Source organism: Lissotriton vulgaris, chromosome 2_1 (genome assembly GCF_964263255.1).
Source record: "Lissotriton vulgaris chromosome 2_1, aLisVul1.2, whole genome shotgun sequence".
Lineage (NCBI taxonomy): Eukaryota > Metazoa > Chordata > Amphibia > Caudata > Salamandridae > Lissotriton > Lissotriton vulgaris.
In genome coordinates, this window is record NC_141687.1 from 764,582,454 (window position 1) to 764,603,753 (window position 21,300).

A 21,300-nucleotide genomic window follows, 5' to 3' on the forward strand; every position below is an offset into this window, starting at 1 on the left:
AAGGCACCATAGCAACATGGAGGAATGAAGAGATAGTAACAGACAATTTATAAGAAACCACAAAATTTGAGGTTTTTACCATCGCAATAATCCAACGTTATCCGTCTCCATTTTTAACGCTAAGTATTCCCCAGACATAAAGTTGGTACTGCGCGGTGCCAAAGGTGCAGACAGTAAAAACACACAGCAACAGAGAAAAATAAACACAAGGCTGCCTACTCCCGGGTGGACAGGAGAATGAAGCTATAGTACACCTGACAAAACAGCACTTTCCTCTATAAAAATCCTATCCTGGAACATCGCAGGAGTAAAAGGATCCTGCAGGACAAAGGAAAGACAGCGTCCTGGGATGACTCGAAATAATTATGCTACAAGAAACCTGGCTGACAGCCCCTGTAGAGGTCCCGGGTAGGATAGATTATCACGTGAATGCAGCAACATGGAAGAGCTAAGGGGGGGCCTCGCTGTTTACATCTCTACAGCATTAAAAATCTCGGCAATTCAGCTGACATCAACAACATTAGCCATGCAAATAAAAAAAATGGATCTGGGCACACATTCAGGGGTAGGCTCCATCATCCTAATTAATATTTATGCTCATCCGAAAGCTAAGATAAAAAAAGATCTTTTCAAGAAAGTTACTGATGCCATTGCGGAATTCCGTTTTGAGCACCCAACTTGGGAGATAATTCTCACCGGGGATTTCAATGCAAATCTACTACACTGTCATGAAGAGGAAGACAACATCCTTGCAGCAAACGAAATCTTGGCTGTAGAAACACAGTTGTTTTCCAAACAAAACCGCAATGATAAAGTAGGCCAGCAATTTATAAGGGACCTCGAATATCAGGGTATGCGCGCATTAAACGGGAGATTAAAACAGGATAGACCTGCCAACTGTACATATATTGGCCCTCGTTCAAGCTCAACTCTGGACTACACAATAGTAACGCTCCCTTTTCTTGGGCAAATAAATAGTTTTCAAATTAAATGCTCAGTCGATAGTGATCATTCGGCTCAGCACATCGAACTTAAAATAACATCTTTTAAACACCCAGAAGCCCCAGTAATAGAGGGGGAAATAGCAACAATCAACTTGAAACGTCTGAGGTGGACATGCAACACTTTAATGGATATAACTTTAAAAGCTAAAAACCTAATGATAATTCTTGAGTCAAAAAATAAAACGGCTACAGAAACATGGAACGCTTTTTTGGCAAGTCTACCCGAAGCAGGAGCGTCTACCAAACAGACAAATAAAAACCGAATAGATAACAACAGTTATATTAGTCAAACATCAAGAAGCTTAAGAAAGCACCTGAGAAAGGCCCTGAGAAAGGCTTAATATCAGAGTCCACGATCCAAAGTATGGGAGGAGTGACGTTTTTTAAAGATAAAATACAAGAAACAAATTTGGATCGATAAAAAAACTGAAGAAAATAACTTTTGGACGAAATTATTACATAATGCAAAGAAATCTGACGCTAGAGTGTTGTGGGGGCAGGTGAATTCTATGAACAGAACCTCCAAAATTATAAACATGACCTGCGTTGCTGAGCATGCATGGGTACAGCATTTAATCTTGACATTTTCAATAAACAATTTGGATCAGTTGCCCCCAGTTGTCACTACGACACATGAAAAGCAAAAAGAAGATACACCTCAATCTACTCTTGCCTATTCTGAAGTAGAACTCCTACAAATCATAGGAAAAAGCCGGCTTGATAGTACACCTGGACCGAATGGTGTACCACAGGCAATTTATAAACAAGACCCCAACTACTGGGCAAGCAAGATTTGTAGTCTTTTCCAGATGATCGGTACCACCAGTCGCATTCCAGAAAGCTGGAGAGGTGCGATTATTAATCCAATATATAAAGCCGGGGAGCGCACAGATCCTGCAAACTATCGCCTGATCGCGTTGATAGATGCAGATGCCAAATATTATGCATCTCTGATCTTAACCGATTTGATAAATTGGCCCGATGAAAACAAAAAAATCCCTATAAATCAGTAGGGCTTTCGACATGGTACAGGCACAATTGCAAATATACTAGCAATAGGGCTCATTGCCGATAAAAGTTTACGACAGCGACAGGACCTCCACCTGCTTCGTGGACTTTAAGGCGGCCTTTGACCGTGTTAGTTGACATACATTATGGGCCAAACTGAATCACCAGGGTCTAACAGACACATGTTTAAATCCAATCATGGATCTCTATACCAACACCTGGATGCAGGTTAAGATCGCCGATGGCCAGAGGCTCACTAAGAGGATCTACACCAATGAAGGGCTAAAACAAGGCTGTGTTTTGGCCCCACACTTGTTCAATTTATTCATGGCCGATTTAACACAAAGGCTAGACAGGGTCAATTCACATCTGCCCCGGCTGGGTATTATGCCTCTAACAGATCTGTCTTACGCAGATGACGTTGTACTTCTAAGCCAGACAAGAATCGGACTGCAACGATCAATCCATGAGTTCGCTGATTTCGCTAAAACAAATCTGATGGAAATAAACATTAAAAAAACAAAGGCCAGGATTATAACACGCTGTCGTCCCAAACAACCAAAATTCCTAACTGACAACACTAAGTTGGAAGTAGTTGATAGCTACAAATATTTGGGGATATACTTGGAGCGAAGGTTTTCATTCGTCACACATTATGAAACAATCGAAAAGAAGGGAACCGCTTTACTGTTTGCATTCTGCAGCATGCTAAAACAGTTAAAAGGCCCATCGTTCACTCCACTTTTGGCAGTTATCAAAGCAAAGCTACTTCCAACTATTGCATATGGAAGTGTGGTCCATCACAGAAACAGTGCACCATTACTTGACAAAATACAAACACGAGTGTACAAAAGAGTATTTTGTTTGCCATGTGATGCCTCATCAGCTCAGGTACGCCTAGAGTTTGGATTACAACTACTCCACAAAAGGTATGAGACAATTACATTTTGGTACAAAATATGGCTTAAGAGTGACTTACAAATCAACTCGGCACTCTGGGAAGCCCTTCAAAACGATCCAAAATCACATTATGCAAAGTACCTCAATGTTTCATTGAAAATAACCAAGATGGTAGCCTTCTGGCAACGGAAACTACCATGGACATATTTCCAGTTGATATGAAAAAAGCTGCAAAATCGCATTCACTAATCAAAGATAAAGCAATTTTAAGTTGACGTGGGCACTCATGGATGGTCTTACAAGCTTATACGAGGTCTGAGCCAGCAGCATACCTGGCCTCACTTTCCTGCCTCATCTGAAAACGAAGTATTTGGAGTTGCGTTTGGGGAAACTGACGTCCAATGCGGATCAACCGATTTGGATGATCCCCGGCCCAAAGGATTGTAATTTATGCAGAGCATCAGTACAGGACTTTATACAGTTGATATGTTTCTGCCGGGGTTAGGGTGCTGCCGCCGGGATTTGCTCAGGAGGAAGTTTAATTAAAGAGGTATCCGTACCTGCAGATCGGCAACATTAAAAATCCTGGACTCAAAGGACCCACAATTAATCTGTCAAATAATTAAATTTTTTACCTTTTTTGCGAATTTAACAAAAGAATAATATAGGCTAAAACTGTAACTCAGCAATTCTTGCCGTTTTTTCTTTATAAAAAAAGCCTATCCTGTAAATTGTAATAACATTTTAAATGAGGTATTAATCGTTTATATCTGTTTTTTTATAATAGCACATGAAGGTAATATATTTTATGCTTTGGAATATTGTAATGGTTTTAATTAACTACACAATAAAGAGTTTCAATTCATTGCTATATTTAACTCAAAGTGTGTGTTCCACAGACATTGACACAACAGTATTCCTGCTGTAACTGTGATTGCAAATATACAACAGTGGTTTGCTGTGGGAAAGGTGTCAAGTCTTAACCTCTGATGCAGAAGAAATATAACAATCCAGAATCAATCAGTGCTAATTTGAAAATTTGATTCAGTATAACATATTACAATGCAGGTGTTCAAAATACGAAGCAGTGAATGTGGAAGATGACATCAGTGAAATAGATGTGTGTTTGTGCCATTCAAAAAATATAAATGGAGGAGTACCCCCGTGAGGCTATAGTAGAATGAGCCTCTGAAATCAAATGTATTGAGGTGCACGTAGTGCCCAACCAACCAAGGACAAAGGTAGTCCTTCAAGAAGACCCCTCACTCACCAACCTGGTTGGTGACATGCTTCATCATCGGGGTTCCACCCCGAAGGCCGAGTGCCAACAGGGTGTGCTTCGACACTTGACTACAGTGGAGCGGGTATTTTTCTTTATATATGTGCAGTGAGATATTTATAAGTGAGTGATTTAAAAAGGGTCCAATGCTACTCACTCATGGATTTTTATTCCGGAGTGATTGGACACCGAGTATAACATTTGTGACACCTTTGTCTAGTTAGGTAGGCTTCGGTGTTTGAGACGTGTGGTGTATTAAAAAAGGCACATGTGTTATGTGATTAAAATAAAGGTCTACATGTTTCAACCATGTTAGTATTATCGCTTTTCGTCAGGACCAAAGTGAATGATTTGGGTGGTGCACACACGCTAAGGTGTGCCCTGCCCTCGATCAATGTGTAAACAGGAACCACAAAATTGTACTTCACACAAAAAGATGTAATGCGGTCTTATTCCCGAGTCTGGAAAAAAACTCAGAGTAAAGAAACTATTTGCTTCATGGGCGTCCCGGTTCCAAGTGACCAGCGCTCAGCGTGAGCACTGGTCACTACCAACGGGGCTCCATGAAGTAGGTTAATAGACCTCCAGGATCCTGCGACACATTACGTGAGCGATCCGCCACTGAAACAGTTTGTTTTTTAAAGTATTTAACAGGGGACCAGGAGTTTCCTCCCTACACATACTTAAACACCCTCTCTCTCTTTTTGTTTACAATAATTCAAAAAATATACACAGGAAACATGTACATCGGTCTCTAAGAGCTGATAGAGTAAATAAATATTGATAATCCCACAATGAAAAGAATGAATCAAATCAATATGGTATAATCGCCAGGGAAAGCTAGGCGCCTTTAGTATAGGCAAGGCACCCTCTGAAGAGCAGTGTCTTTTGCTTCAATTTATTTTTTTCATTGTGGGATTGTTTCCCCATACTGGTTGCTCTCTTTATGTTGTTGTTCTGATGATGACCCTGACAAATTGCTCTTCCCAGGGTTGAAACATAGACAAATGTACTAGTCGACTGATAAGATTGATCACAAAAAATCATAATGTACTCCCACTGAGAGTTCTTGTCAAGAATTATTTACTCTATCAGCCCCTACATATTTACTGTTTATATTTTTGTACAGCACCAATGCACATCTATTTCACTTGATGCCACCTTCCACTTTCACTGTGTTGTATTTTGAGCACCTGTGTTGTAACGTCTCATATTCCTTAACAAGCTACCCAGATCTCTTCTACATATATGCAGTTAGATTCCAGGTACTCATTCTCATTTACAAGTCTATTTTTCTCTTATTCACTTATGTTACTGCCGTTTTGTGAACCATGTGCTTTAATTGAGCTCAGCGCAAGGAAGGACCAACTTCAATTTTGTTCAGTTTACCCTAGAGGGATGTGTGCCAGTGTCCCCCCCTTCCCCTTGTGCCAAATCATCCAAAGCACAAGGTTTACAGAGCTACTTTTCTAATTTTATTTTCTATATTTTCTTTAAATAAGAAATATAATTTTATGGAGATTTACACATTTTAGTTAAGAGTTACATGTCTTAAATCCTCACAGAATTACTTAATTTTAACGCATAATTATTTTGAATAACAAAAGACCACTATTTGTAAGCAACTAACCAGGTTGGGTCAGAGGGCCAATCATTTAGTGAGAAAAATCACATTATTCTGTCTTATCTGGCAGTCTGAATGAAGAATAGAAAGTATTAACCTTAAACTTTATGTCAGAAATATAAAACACCAGTATCTATGAGAGGACAAAGATTAGCAGTGACTTAAAAGCTGTTCAGACCAGTACCGACATTTTTTGGAACCATAGCAATTTTTCATGTGTCTTCCACTGTTCAGTGAAGACTAATTAATGTGTTATAATGAGTAAGACTCCTTGAAGATCCTGAAACAAAGCTTTGTTTGGCATCAAAGTATAGTGTGGGGGAGACATGGCCTGTAACAACATTAAGGCCACTACAGGCAGCTGCCTCACAGCACCACCATGAAAGGCCAGAAGAGGACCTGAGATCACTACAAACAACCTTAATATGGACTTGTTGCTAAAGAAAGTGGAGTATGGAATTGGAAAAATATTTTTGGGCTTGAAGCTGCTTGCTGCCTTCTCTTTGGGCAGTCAACTCTAAGTTATTCCAACTATTTAATGGAAATTCTGACTCTGATACGCAAATCAATTCTCTTTCAATTCAAGAAGACTTGGTTAATATTAATGGGTGCTTTCTCTTTGTGATTGGGGCTGGTATAGGTCATTTGTTTTTGTTAACAATCTGGCCTAATGCTAACTAACCCAAGACCTATCAATATATTTGTCGGAAATGTAGTGCTTATCCCAATACTGCGGTGATGTGGAGAGGGTGGTTTTATTTTGATGCCTGACCACAGCAAATATAGGACAGTGGTCATCCAACTTTGATCATTGGGATCCTTGCTCCCATTGAGCACCAGGGGATGCACTTTACTGCCTGTAACATAAGGACAACATAATATCTGAGAACATATTCTACTTTGATACCAACACCTGGATATACCCTCAGTGGATCAGGCAATTTTTCTAGACAAACTATGTCATCTCACATGCAATGCCTCTGTAAGATTTGACTAAACTGAGTTTGAAAAACTGAAATGGACTTGAACTAGGATGTGTGGGACAAGACAAAACAATTTATGAGGCATATGGTAAAAACCACATGCATGTTGAGGCAGCATCACAGCAGTGAAACTCTGTGATCCATTGGCAGCAGAAAAAGATTGGCAAGAATACCCTCCAGAAAATGCCTTCCCAAAAACATGCTGTAAATTGAATGTTAAATTTACTGTTTATGTCAAACAAGCAGGTAACACTATGCTGTCATCTGCAAGATATGTTGGTCCCAGGCTGTGCAAAGCTTGAAGTCTGAAGCAATGGCTTAGTTGCATGCACCACAAAAAGGAAACCAAGAGAAGAGGACTAAACATGAAACGCTGTTTGGTCAACATTATTCTCCCACAGATGTTTAAATAGAGAAAGGAAGAAAAATCTGGAAAACATTGACTAGACATTCAGAACCACAAGCACGCTTCAGCAGGGCCAGGATGGTTGAAAAGAAGAATGAGGTGGATTTGTAAATGACACACTTGAGTAGGAGAATTAGGTAATGGAGTGCAGCAATTACGCTGCAGTGGCTTTAATTATTGTCCATAGAACCTCTGTAAAAGAGTATAAAGTCTTACCAATGGTCAGCAGCATTTCCCATGTGCTGGGAAAGGAGAGGGACACAAAAATAATTTAAAAAATAATACTCCTAACAGCACAAAAATATTGAAACAGACAGTCAGCAAGCGATGATATGCCTACGGCAATTGGCATAATTAATCAAGAGATTTTTTTTTTTAAAGTATAGATTTAGTGCAATGTAAAAGAGATTTTCAAACCAAGATACCAAACCCATCTAGATACATTGAGACTTTGTTTGAACCTCAGTCATGAAACGCAGATATAGCTGTTCTGTGAGGCAACATATTAACAATGCATTTCTGACCCCAGCGCTGCCAGAATTAATATGAAAGTCAGAAGTGCCATCTGATGCAGAATTTCTTCCTCAATGAAAGGTTCTCTGGACAAGGACTAACGCAATTCCACTGCATAGGAGAAAAAAGAGCTATGGCCTCGCATGAAGCGTTTGTCACTGTAAATGTGCTGACAAAAGTATAGAAGGTAGTGGTTCCTTCAAAGTCCCATTATAAAGTAGACAATGAAAACAATGTGTACTGGCAAGAGGCTGTATTGGCGATGCTTCCGCAAGCAACCTAAGATGCTCTCACTTTGCCACTGGATTCAAGCAAGCCGGGCTGAAGACGGCTGGAATGACAGAAACCGGTCCTCGGAAGCTTGTTTCCGGTCCAGGGAAGACAAGGCTTGACAGTTCGGGCTGGACTGTTCCCATGAGGCACAGGGTCAGACTGATTTGCATATAGCCATGTCTGAACTGGGGTGGCGGAGTGGGCTAAAGAACGGTGATGGATTAAACCCAGATCTTTTGACTGAGTGTGAGTGTTTGATTGATTCAGATGCTCCGTCCATCATCACCCCCTTTTGTACTGCTTTAGGCCACCATAAGTGTGGCAGGGTATGCTCAGACGTGAGTCCCTTGCTCACTTTGCCACTGGATTCAAGCAAGCCGGGCTGAAGACGGCTGGAATGCCAGAAACCGGTCCTCGGAAGCTTGTTTCCAGTCCAGGGAAGACATGGCTTGGCAGTTCGGGCTGGACTGTTCCCATGAGGTACAGGGTCAGACTGATTTGCATATAGCCATGTCTGAATTGGGGTGGCGGAGTGGGCTAAAGAACGGTGATGGATTAAACCCAGATCTTTTGACTGGGTGTGAGTGTTTGATTGATTCAGATGCTCCGTCCATCACCACCCCCTTTTGTACCGCTCTCCGAGGACGGAGCCAGCAAGGTCTTTTTAGGAAAAGAAGCGCAGAAAGATGGATGCAACAAAAACACAGTAAGTTTCTATTGCATACCAACTCTGGTGTATCTAAGATGCATAAATTACACCAAACCGCGTTGTGAATAGCCTACCTTGAAGACTGAACAATTAGACATACAGCTGAATATTTCAAGAGTTAATAAAATAGTAAGGAAGGGCTTTAATCTGCTTGATGAATAGACCAAAGCAGTCAAACCAAACCAAATGAGTGGCCTATGGTCACACAAAAAAGAGACTGGTTGAAAAGTTTAAGAAGTTGGATGAAGTGCAAAGAAAGGCTTCTCCCACTATTTTTTTTTTAAAACCTTTATTGTGCAAATGGAAGCATACATATACGGGCCTACAACCAATCAGGCCGGCCACGACACATTATGAACGCACATGAGTCAATATTGAAGTTCCCCGGCGATCGCCCAGTGTTTTACAGGCAAGCGAGCAAACATTAAAGGGCTGAATAAAACCGCTAGAAGCAGGATTGAAGAAGGTTAATTTTATAGTATAATAGGAAGTATAGCAGGATCAGGTGCAACTTTTGACATCTGAATTCCCATGGCGGGCTGCTTGTAAAGCATCAAAACAGAGGGGCATTGATAAAAGGGAATAACAGCAGCGATTGACAGGAACCAACTTATAGACGCCCTGCTTCAGAACAGTTCCCACCGCGGCCCATCACACACCCGTCACCACCTGAATGCGTGCTGATACATATCAGAGGAATCAGAACAGCAACGTAAAGATAGTCATCCACTATACTAACCCAAATAAAGAGAAAAAGGAGGGAGGGGTAGAGAAAAAAATATATTAGAAAGAGGGAAAGAAAGAACGCAGCGCCACTGCACGCGCCCCACGGCGAATAAAGCACGCAGGACTGAAAGACCCGCTATCGGGGTCAAGGCGTGTAAGACATGATATATGTGCAATCAATATCGTGGAAGCAGGGAAGTCATCCCCTTCCCTACCAGCTAACACTCCATGGAAGACACGCACAGACACAGCGTCCCGATAAAGGGATACAAAAGAGCCATAGAACTGAAAGAAAAACAAACAATAAAGAGACCCCATCCCTCCCACCCACCCTGCACCCCTGCAGAAGGCTACGGCCTACCCCCCCAGCAGCGTGCCTGTCGCCCTAATTGGAACCCGAAATATAGTAAGATCAGAAAGTGAGAGAAGAAACACAACAGACAAAAGAAAAAAGGGGGGGGAAGGGATCCAGTGGGAGAGGAGATCTGCAATCGAGTCATTCGGCTCCTACCCCCGCCTTCACACAACTGAAACTCACATCTAAGCGAGATCGACACAACCTCAAATATCAGGAACAGGAAAAGGAATCGGCCATATTGCCGCAGCTGCGGGCAGTCCTCATCTCCATCCGTTAACCAGTAGTCCGCCGAGGCAAGTCTGGCTCACCCCTGTCCTCTCCTTTAATGCGCAATAGAGTAGTAGGCAGCAAATAGTTCGGCATGGAGTGTACACAGGATCGAAACAAGTCAGGCAAAGGATGTAAACCAGAGGGCCCCAGTCTCAAACGGCAAAGCAAGCAATGGCTGCGGCAGACCAGGCTTTCAAATAGCAACATCAGGAGCAGCAAACAGTCTGGGTGCGGTCCCGCCGCCCAAAAAAGCGAGGACTCTCCCGCAAGGCAGCAGCGGGACCTCACCAAAGCAGTTCGAATCGAACATCCGCCGAGCTCCCCAGCCAGACTGGCATGGACGGGCCCCGACGTGCGGCCCATGCCCGCCACAATCAAAGCTTCCTGGAGATTCGTGGCCGCAGACATACAGTCTTGTGAATGCACGGTGGCAGCACTCTTCGCAGCAGCCGAGGGGGGTAAAGCAGCACACACTGCGAGTCGAGCCGCGTTCATGGGGGACGATCCAGCAGACATGGCAGCAGAACCGCTATCTTGCACAACAGCGTCGAAGGCCATGGCCGCACGTAAAGAACATAGGGCGGCAAGGACATCACCAATCGTGGGCTCACGCCCACAAGTCTCGGCCATCGTGTATTTCAGCAACCCAGGTTCGCCGCCCGAGCAGATCCGGGACCCAGGGCGCTGGCCGCCATCTTGCAAGTGCAGCCTAGACTCTCCGCGCCTCAACTTCTGGAGTGGGCTCTCAAGCAAGGCCCACCGCTGGAGTCCCCTCGAGCCCCAGTAATGGCAATCTTGGTGCAGAAAGAAGGGCCACCAAAAACGGGGGCCGCCGGCGCCACCGTCCCACAGACGCCGCCCGCCGAATCCGGGCGAAGGGCTTCAAGATGGCCGGACAAGGCAACAGAGGGGGGACAAGCCTCCTGCACGGTCTACCCCCATCCGAGGCGGGCCGCGCCCGGCCACAGGGCCCCCAGGCCGCCAGACCGGGCCCGGTCAGTCGCCACCGGCACAACCGCACAACGGCCTCTTCAGCCGACCCCTCACCTCCACCAGGGGCCGACGCCGACACCCCACTCCGGCCGACCGTCACAGGCGAGTCCCCGGCCTGCACGCCGCGGAGGCCCCGGAACAAGCATGGGCACAACTCCAGATCCGCGGCACACAGGAGCCCCCAAGACAGACGGTAAGTGCGAGCAGTGTTTCACCTTCCCATTTCATGTCGAGTGTGTCTCCTCGGGGCAGGATGAAGGTCAGGATATGCGTTTAGGCAGGAAGGTTGGCGGAGCCGAGCTACAGTGCGGCCATCATGGTCGCGAGCTTGGCTCCTCCCCCGCTTCTCCCACTATTAATCTCAAATCTTTTACCAACTAACAAGCCTAATCAAAGCAGGGCATTTCATATGCAGCCACCCTGGAATTCCTAAGAAAATAAATCCTTCTTTGGTCAAACTTGGTAAATGCCCTCCATTCCCTTGGGGTTTACTGGTTCCACGCCATCTACACCATCCCTCGATAGCTTGGATCCTGACACAGTATTACTCCACAATTCAGGTCAGGGTGGCGAATAACCACCGCTTACATGCTCTCGAAGGACACACGTAACAACTTTGCCCTTCCTTCCTTTGGTAACATTTGTCTCAACTCAAGTAGTCACTGTCCCAAGGTGGTGTTTTAAAGTAAAAAACAGCAGTGTTTATGTCCAATCAGGGGGGGGGGGGCAGGGGGTTGGTCGGATCTACATATGTATAAAAGATAGATTGTTCTCCATTCCCTTTCACTTGCCATGTAAGATCAGTATTTATATTTCTAATGTGTTTGTAAACTTCTCTCCACAGCCTAGAAATGCAAGCTATGAATCATTAAAATGTAATTTATTTTTTTAAGTTGGGCCTCCCATGGTTCTTATTATTATTATTTGTCATGACTTATGTTAAACACCAAATTTAAGTTTGGCCAATATTCACTAATTAAAAATACAGACTCCTTCACTTACTGTTGGAGAACATCATCTGCATTTTGTTTTCTTTCCATGAGTCGCTGACATGCCTTTTGTTGGTCCTTGATCGTGTCCTGTTCAAATTTACGTTTTAGTAGATCATCATCCTGTTTTTTTCTAGAAGCTTCAATCTTTTTTCTAAGTTCAATCTGAGCTCGTCTTTCCTTAATCGCCTCAGTCAGCAAAAGAGCGCCCTACAAGTAATAAATGGATCACACACAAATTATTTCATTCACGTTAATTCCTTTTCTTAAAAACACACCAGAAAGTAGATTCAATTTTACAAGTAAATACATAAATACATTACATGAAATGTTTTGACTTTGTCATTCTGACAGTAGAGCTTTGTTTTTGCAATCTCAATAGCTTGTCTCCGCTTTTCGGCTTGGTACTCTGCTTCGTCCAAATCAATCTGTTTTTTCTCCTCTTCTTCCTTTTCTTCACGTTCTTGTTTTGCTTTAAGCCTCATTTGTCTTTGGCCCTAAAGTATCATAAACCAATAAATAATTAAAACCTATAAAAACAAGGAATAGACATTTTTTGATTCATTTTTCTAGATCATTGATCTTCAACCATTAGACGACAGGATTCTCTTTGTGAGTTTTTCTAAGTAACCTTTTATTCAATTAACAATGATTTCACAACTAGTGGGATACTTTCCACAACTGAGCTTCGTATTTCACAAATACGCCAAATACAAATCTCTTAAAGGGAACTCAGAATTGTCAGCTTGGATCTTTAAGGGGAAAATGCCAGACAGCGTGGGAAGATGAAAGTCAGAAGTCAGACCAGATAATCCCCTCTATGTTTACGAAGGCTTCTCATTACTACAATACATATCAGGGTACATTAGAAGAAGGCCAAGACTTTCAGAGAGTCCCGAATGGGGATACATGGTGTCAAAGAGCCTGCAACTCGATACTAAAATGGAACTAGATAGCCTATTCTCATAATTCAGTAAATGGTGATTGAAGGTATTGTTGGGGAATAGCAGTGTGGCACTACACCAGTCTGCGACCAGCGAGGATGTCGGGTAATCCATACTGACTTCTTGTGGGGCTACAGAGCCAGCTTCAAACAGTGCTAAACTGGAAAGTGAAACAGAAATGTAGGAGAGCATAGCTTGAAAAGACATTGCTCAGTTAGAGAAGGAACACTTTTGTCTTGCTTCTTATCCCCTCAACTGACTTCTAATTACAGTCTGGTGGCACAGAGGGCTCCTAACCTATTTAATGCCCCTGATGCACCTGCCCCAGGTCCACAACTACACAAACGCCACTGGAAACAATCAAAGGGAGCATTTTGAGACTTTGGCATTAAGGCATAACTGAAAGCCAGAAAAAGATTTGTGGAAATTACAGTGCACCCTTAGCCTGATACGGTGAGCTGGTTTTCCAGTTGTAAAAGGAATGTTTCCACTTAGTATTCCTGACAATGGTGAATCACAAATACCAGCACTTGCTCAAAAATATTTAGTTTCATTATTTTCTTTTGGGAGAAAAGTTCACCGCTGAAATACCATGCCAAGGGTTGGACTTGACTGCTACGCCTGCTAACTGCATGATGGAGCTAGCATTACATACGTCTCTTTCGCCTCAAAGTTCCCATCCTGCCCTCAGTAATCTGTTGAGATGATTCTGTTTGTGAAATGATTTATGGTGCAGTCAGTGGTGGTACCCACTCTTCCTGTTAGAAACATGCATTAAATTACCAACGTGGGAAACAGGGGAAGGGGACATCGCCAATAAAGGGTCTGGGAAAATAATTTTAAACGTGACTGGCTACAATAATAGTACACCATAAAGTAATGATGAAGTGTGAATTAACTCAGATCCAGAGACTTCAGGTCAAGGAATATGACTCAGCATGCAATAACTCTTCAAAACAGCATTTGGAAAACTGGGCAGTGTCAAGCTCAGATATAATTATAATAAACAAAACCCGATATTTTGTATTCTTGACAAGTTCTTCCTACTTTGGATCGGGGTCACTGAAAGTACTGAGGCAATAATCATATTTAATGCTCCCTACCCTCTAATAGACAATTTTTCTTCAATCACGTCATTCATAAACAAGAATTCTCTAGGCTTGTGTAATGGAGAATAGTATTTTAGAAATCATCAACATCTGTGATTCTTGCCCTGAATATCCGAAGCGGGTATGTGAACATAAGCACATGTGCATCTTCTAGAAAGCAGACTCATAGTACTACATTTGTGTCAATCGATGTTCTCACTTGCACACACACAGGCCATATTGAAGATCCACTACATGCTTACTGATGAGTCTTCGTTTGCCTGCATCACCTTTGCTTTAGCTCTTAACAGAGCAATATGCCCGGCATTTTCCAGTGTTTGTTCCGTCTTGGAGGCCTCCCAGGGTTAGCTCTACTCCATGAAGAGGTACCAACGGACAGTGCGGGGCCTCCCTCCTGAGCAACCTGACAGGTAGAGGTGAGGCTGGGCTATTCAACAATTGTGGATATCCAGAGTATGGCCTGACACAGCAATAGAATTGAGCAGGAATACTGGTGGTGTATTATAAATTTACTTCTTTTACTTTATTTTTGCACACTAACTGCAGCAGCATCTTATAAATATCTGGTCCTGAAGAAAGCCGCTGATACTGAAAATAGATCAAGAGGCTGAAACATGTCGACCTATCACTAACAGTGGTTTATATCCATACCACTGTGCTGTTACATTTTAATCCTGTCAGGTAGTACACAGGAATAAAGGTTATTGGTGATCTATCTAGACAGTTTTAATTCACATCCTTCCTTCACACAGCGCTGCAATATACCTCACTCAACCTTAAACAGCACACATATGGGATTACCATCCTACTCTGTAGAAAATTCAAAACATCTCTGAGCTCCTTCCTTAAAACCTTGAAGTAGTAGCTCCCAGTGGTGACTAGGTTTTCCCCACTAGTAAGGAGGACCCATATGATGAAGCATGTCACCTTCGGGTGAGTGAGGGGTCTTATCCTTAAGGGATGCCTTCCCCGGTGTTATAACACCTTTGAGAGTTGAGAGAAAAACAAGGGCTTTTCTACATAACATCGCATACACATGTGAGAGACTGTAGGTGTATTTAGTGTTTTTTGGAATACACAATACTCTACACAGAAATAATATCATTATAATTTTCTCAAATTCATTGTTTGTTCAGTGGTGGCGCCCAATGCATTTCGGAACAGACTGTAGTTCCTTCTTCAGGGGATAGTCTGTAAATAAAACATAGTACGAGTACTTTTCAACGACCATGGTAGGCTCAAAATGTATGTCAAATATCCTGTTATAACTCCCAGTATATCAAACTGCTTCCATGTGAAATTTTTTATCATGGAGAAACCCAATGTGTGTTTATGTGTTGTCAATCGCCCTACCTTCCTTTGAATAAAGCAGACTTCAGTGACCAGTGTGCCTGTGCATCAAGCTGAAATGAACCAAATCCACCAACACTTACAAAACTGAGCGCTTCTCCACTGCTGCGCAAAAAAGCAATACACTAAACTCCATGGTCTTTTTCACACATGACCGCTTACCTCAACCTCTGTTTCGCAAGTCACCATAAGCTGAAAGTCAATGGGGAGTGCCAGCGTTAATACTTGCAGTGTGTAAACCATCCCGACTAAATGCCACAAGTGCAATATCTCTAACATCAGTATGGTACATTGCCGCTTACCTCTAGCTTTATCCTCTAGTCAGATTCTACAAAATAAAAGACGGAAAAAACCATAGTAAACCCAACTCAGGGACTTGTGTAAAATAAAATCGTCAATAGCGATAATGCAACTACCATCCTATTGATAGTTCTAATGCCGTGCACATACCTGTGTGCTTCACTCCGAAATGCTGTCTATGAATTGCCGCGTTAGTTCCGTGAATACCGGGTTGGTATAACGGGACCATAAGTAAACAATGATCATAAACAACGGACTGCAGTGAGAGGGAACTGTTGTTCTCCTCACTGCCGGCGTCTGCCATATTTAAACGGGATGTAATCGATATTTGCAAGCCAATACTATCAGAAGTGCGAATAAAAAAGAGAATATGAGAACTCCATATGTGTGCCTTTCGAATGTATCTTAATTTAAAACCCAACCTGGCGGTCTAGGTGATGTAAGAATAATAAAGAGTAAATTGGTCCATAAATGAACTCCATAGAGCTACCATCATCGTGAAAAGAAAAAAAAAGGCAAGAAATTTTCCCGGAACGAAATAAATGAATAAACGGACACCTGATATCAGAATACCTACGCTATGTGCACTATACAAATCTAAGTGTCCTTGTTGTGACAAACATGTTTACTTGCATTGGCTTGTGTTGATGTGTGTGAGTGTAGCTGTTTACTGTTTCAATATACATAATCTCTAGACAGGAAACATCTGTCCACTTTACATTATATACAGTGTCAAGCCTTTACATATAATTGTGTCATGATATCTGTCTCAAATATGCACGTTAATAAAAACACTTAATTCATTCAAACAACTTGCAGGAGTACTACCGTAATTAAATTAAATAACATTTTCTATTTGTCATGGTTAAATAAACATAATGTGTTACCCTATCTACTATCCGTACTGTTTTAGATTGCTCCTGGGGATAGAGTGGTGTAGGCGTTGTGTTGTGTAATGGTCCTGCCTGTAGGTGTATTTTAGGGCTGAATATCATTTGCGATTGGTGACTCTGAAATGCATGGGGTTGATATACTTTCTTTTAAATGAAACAGGACATATCCATCCTGTCATTTAATCCTTTGGGAATCATAGAGTCCAGAGTTTTTATCCAGTATATCTCGCGTTGGAGTAAATTCTTGTGGTTATCTACTCCTGACCTTAGTTGTACTTGATCAATAACCTGGAACCTAATTTGTGAGATTGAATGATTCTCTTCAGTCCAATGCGCTGCTAATGCAGAAGTGGTATTCTTGGTCCGGATGCGACTTTTATGCTCAGTTAGTCGTATTCTGACTTTCCGCTCGGTCTTTCCAACATATGCTTTGCCGCATGGGCCTTGATGCAGTAGATTACGTTCTGCGAGTTACAATCCGTTGTATGCCTCAATGGTATTTCAATGCCTGTGGTGGGATGCCTCAATTTGTTTTCGAGAATTACATTATAGCAGTGGGTGCAATTATGACATTTTAAGGTGCCTTTCCATTGTTTGTTCTTATCTGGTTTTGTGGCTTTAGACAGAATCTCTCAGAGTTTTCTACTTCTAGTGTATGCATGGTGGATCTTTGTAAATATCGTTAAAGTCTGATTCATTGGCCAGAAGTTCCCATTGTGTGTTAATTATCCTTTTGATTGCTGATGACACTGTGGTGTATCTAGAGACAAAGACTACCTCTTTAGATGTTTCAGGATTTTTTTGTGCAAATAGTTCTTTACGCTCTATCCTTGCTGCTCTGGTAACGCATTCCTGTACGATCTCATTAGGATAGCCCCTTTGTCTGTATCTTTCTTGGTATTCTTCAGTTTTTGTAAGACAAATTTGTGGGTCAAAACAAATCCTTACAAACTGAGAATATGGAAGATTCTTTATTAGAGTCCTCGGGGGAAAATTGGAGAATTCTAATACATTATTGCGATCTGTGCTTTAGGTGTATATTTGAGTGTGTAATCCTTTGCCATCAGGTGTTTTGGTATTTGTGACATCCAAGTATTCTATTGACTTGTTTTTGATTTTGTGAGTAAATTGAATTCTAGGGTCAAATGTGTTCAATTGGTGAAGCATTGTTTCAAGTGTGTCGATGTTGTCTATCCAAATTAGAAAGATGTCATCTATGAAACGACAGTATAACCTAATTTTGGAACACCATGTGCTGTTACTTATCAAATGCTGATGTTCAAATAGAGCTATGATGGTGTTTGCATACAACAGTGCTCCCGAAAAGCCCATGGACGTTCCGGTGAGCTGGGCATAATATTTCTCGTCCCAATTGAAATAACTATTTTGTAGACAAAATTTCAACAGTTGTAGCAATAGTACTTTGTCTGTATTAAGTTCTCCAAGTTGTAGTAGTGCCCATTCAGCAGCTTCCAGTCCTGCTGCATGTGGAATTGAGGTATAGAGTGCTACTACATCTATAGTGCACATCAACCAAGATTCTTGCATGTCCTGTTGTATGTTCCCCAGTTTAGTTAGAAAGTCCGTTGTATCTTTTATATATGATGTCCAATGTTGTACGAACCTCTGTAGATAATGATCTAAGTATCTTCCAATAGGATCAAAAATTGACCCACACCCCGAGACAATGGGTCTGAAGGGGGGGGGGGGGGGGGGGGGGTCAGTCAAACTCTTATGGATCTTAGGGATCATGTATAACCACGGTCTACGGGGTTAGATGTGGTAAGATACTTTCTTGTGGGATCATCAATCCATCCAAGGTCCACTGTATTTTGTAAAAGTTGCCCCAATATGCCTTGAAGTTCAGTAGTAGGATCATTGTCTAACGGTAGATACGTGTCCGCATCCATGACATGTGTGTTGACCTTCTGGTTATAAAAGGAGGTGTCCATAAGGACTATGGCTCCTCCCTTGTCCGCTGGCTGAATTGTTAATTCTGCGTTGTTTGCTATTGTTTGTAAGTTTATTCTGTCATGTTTGGTTAGATTGTGTTGTTTGACCTTTTTCAAATCCAAGGCCTTGATGTCTTTTTTGACCATGATCTCGAATGTGTCCAACATTTTATGGGATACTGGTGCCTGAAAGGTGCTTTTGGGTTCAAACTTTACTTGTTCCTGTGACTGGTTACTCTGTTCGGCGTTGACCACATTACTGAAGAAATGGCGTAGGCGTAAAGATCTCATAAATCTGTATATCGATACATCCAATTCCATGTTGTTAGGAGTACTGGTCGGAACAAATGATAAGCCTTTGTTGAGTACTTTGGTTTGTTGTATGGCAAGTTGCTTGGATGAAATGTTGATTATTAGGCTACATTCTTCCCACTTCGTAGATAAACATATGTTTGTGACAACAAGGACACTTAGATTTGTATAGTACACATTGCGTAGGTATTCTGATATCAGGTGTCTGTTAATCATTTATTTCGTTCCGGGAAAATTTCTTGCATTTTTTTTTTTAAACAATTTTATTGATATGAAGAACAGCCATTGGGCATATAGAACACATTCCTTGCATACAGAGAGAGAGTCAAATCAAGAAATCCCGTACATTGATACATAGAAGAAGGCAATTCAGCTGTGTCAATTAGGCGACCCCACTGCCCTCCCCAGTTCCGCACCTCCCTCCACTCTACTCCGAATCACTGTCGCTATCAAGCTGTGGTGGCTCGCAAATACACCCTCGGTATTCATTCCATGCACCCCAGATCCTGATCCATTTCCGCGGACATTTACAATTCAGATACACTGCCCTTTCAGCCACCATCGCAGTATCTAAATCTGAACACCAATCCCTGAGCGTTGGTGCCAAATGAGATCCCCAGAATCTGGCAATATTTCTTTTAGCATACATGATTCCCAATGTGACCCAGTCCTGCATGGAGTGAGTAAGATCAGTAGGCTCCCAAATGTTTAATAAGCAGCATCGCGGTTCCGGGACCAAGGAGTCTTTCACCACTTGTGATATAGTCTGCATAACCTGAGCCCAGAAAGAGGCAACCCGGGGGCATTCCCAGGTGGTAGGAAAGAATGTCCCCTCCTCTCCGCAACCCCGCAGACAGTACTTATGTGCGGCTTTCCGTATCTTATGAAGGGTGACCCTAGTGTAGTAAACACGGTGTAGAATTTTTAACTATATTAATCGGAGTCTAGATGCTGTGGTCACCTCCCGTGGTGAGGAGAGCGCAGTTTGCCAATCTGACTCGTCGAACTCTCCCACCTCCGTGGTCCAGGCCGCCCGGAGCCTCAGAGTGGGATTGGGCAGGTTATTAATAAGTTTACGATAGACAAACGAGGTCGCCTTTTTGGGCATGTGCTCCGTCAGAAGCCTTTCCTATAGTGGGGTGGATTCATGTAAATCGTCGCCGGGGTGGACAAGCGACCTCAGGGCATGACTAATTTGCAAATACTGGAATCGTTCCGTATCCGCTAAATCATATTGTTCCACGAGCTGTTTAAAGGAGAGAACGGCACCTCTCCTCCAGAGGTCTCCCACCGTGGAGATGCCTATCAAGTCCCAGGCCTCAAAGCCTTTACTGTTACATAGACGGCCCAGTCGACGTGACGACCAGAGTGACGTCATCTGCCTAAGTGTATCCTTACATTTCAGGCGGGCCTTAAGCCAAATACCACAACCTCACCGTATGGGCCGTGGGGCCAAGCAAGGCTGCAGCACTTTTTTTGTCGTAAAGTGCGGTCAGTACACCGCCATTGCCTAGGTCATACCTGTCCGCCTTGAATGCAGGCTCAGTCTGCGGAGCGTGCAGCCATTGGTTTATGATCTTCAACTGGGCCGCCCAGTAATATAGCTGAATATCAGGGAGTGCAAACACTCCATCAAACCAGCCCCTAATTAATTTTTGTCGGGAAACGCGCGCTGGTTTGGCCCCCCAAAGGAGACCCGAGAACAGTGCGTCTATGGCCCTGAAATATTTAGGAGGTACAAGAAATGGGGTATTCTCAAGGATATAAAGTAGCCTAAGCAGAGTCATCATTTTAAATAATGCCGCCTTTCCCAGAAGGGTCAGCGGAAAGGTGTGCCAGGAAAAGCAAGGGTGACAGGGGGCATCCCTGACGTGTGCCGCGACCGAGTTGGAAATCTCTGGAGATATGGCCGTTAGCCACCACATGGGCTAGGGGCTTAGTGTAGAGTAGCTTCACCCAAGCACAAAATTTGGGTCCGAAGCCAAGATGCTGAAGAACTGCAAAAAGATAAGGCCATTTAACCATGTCGAACACCATTCGGGCGTCCAGCGAGAGGATCACCGCCGGCTCTGGAAGACTCAGTGTCTGTGACATCACCGCATGGACCCGGCGCAGATTAAGAGCAGTATTTCTGTTTGGCATGAACCCAGATTGGTCCGGATGAATCAGTGTCTCTAGATGCGGGGTCAGCCGGTGAGCTATCATTTTTGCCAGTATCTTTGCCACCGCATTCCAATAAGGAGATCGGACGATACAAGGTACACAGGTCCGGGGGTTTGCCAGGTTTCGGAATAGCAATTATTGTAGCTGTTCTTTGGTATCGCAGCAATTCCCCCTTGCTCAAACTATCTAAGAACATCCCCAGAAGGTGCGGAGCAGTTAGGTCAGATACTCTCTTATAAAGT

The 21,300-nt window shown here is 42.9% G+C and overlaps 1 protein-coding gene across 2 annotated transcripts in view; it reads right to left on the minus strand.

The window, feature by feature from the left end:
• Positions 1-21,300, minus strand: part of CFAP210 (cilia and flagella associated protein 210) — a 227,949-nt gene that overhangs the window by 150,709 nt on the left and 55,940 nt on the right. For both annotated transcript variants that reach the window (XM_086956079.1, XM_086956080.1), the window contains exons 3-4: positions 12,359-12,532; positions 12,049-12,245 (exon numbers count right to left, since the gene is read on the minus strand). In XM_086956079.1, coding sequence (XP_086812205.1) covers positions 12,049-12,245; positions 12,359-12,532 — 371 coding nt within the window. The remainder of the gene's footprint in view (positions 1-12,048; positions 12,246-12,358; positions 12,533-21,300) is intronic.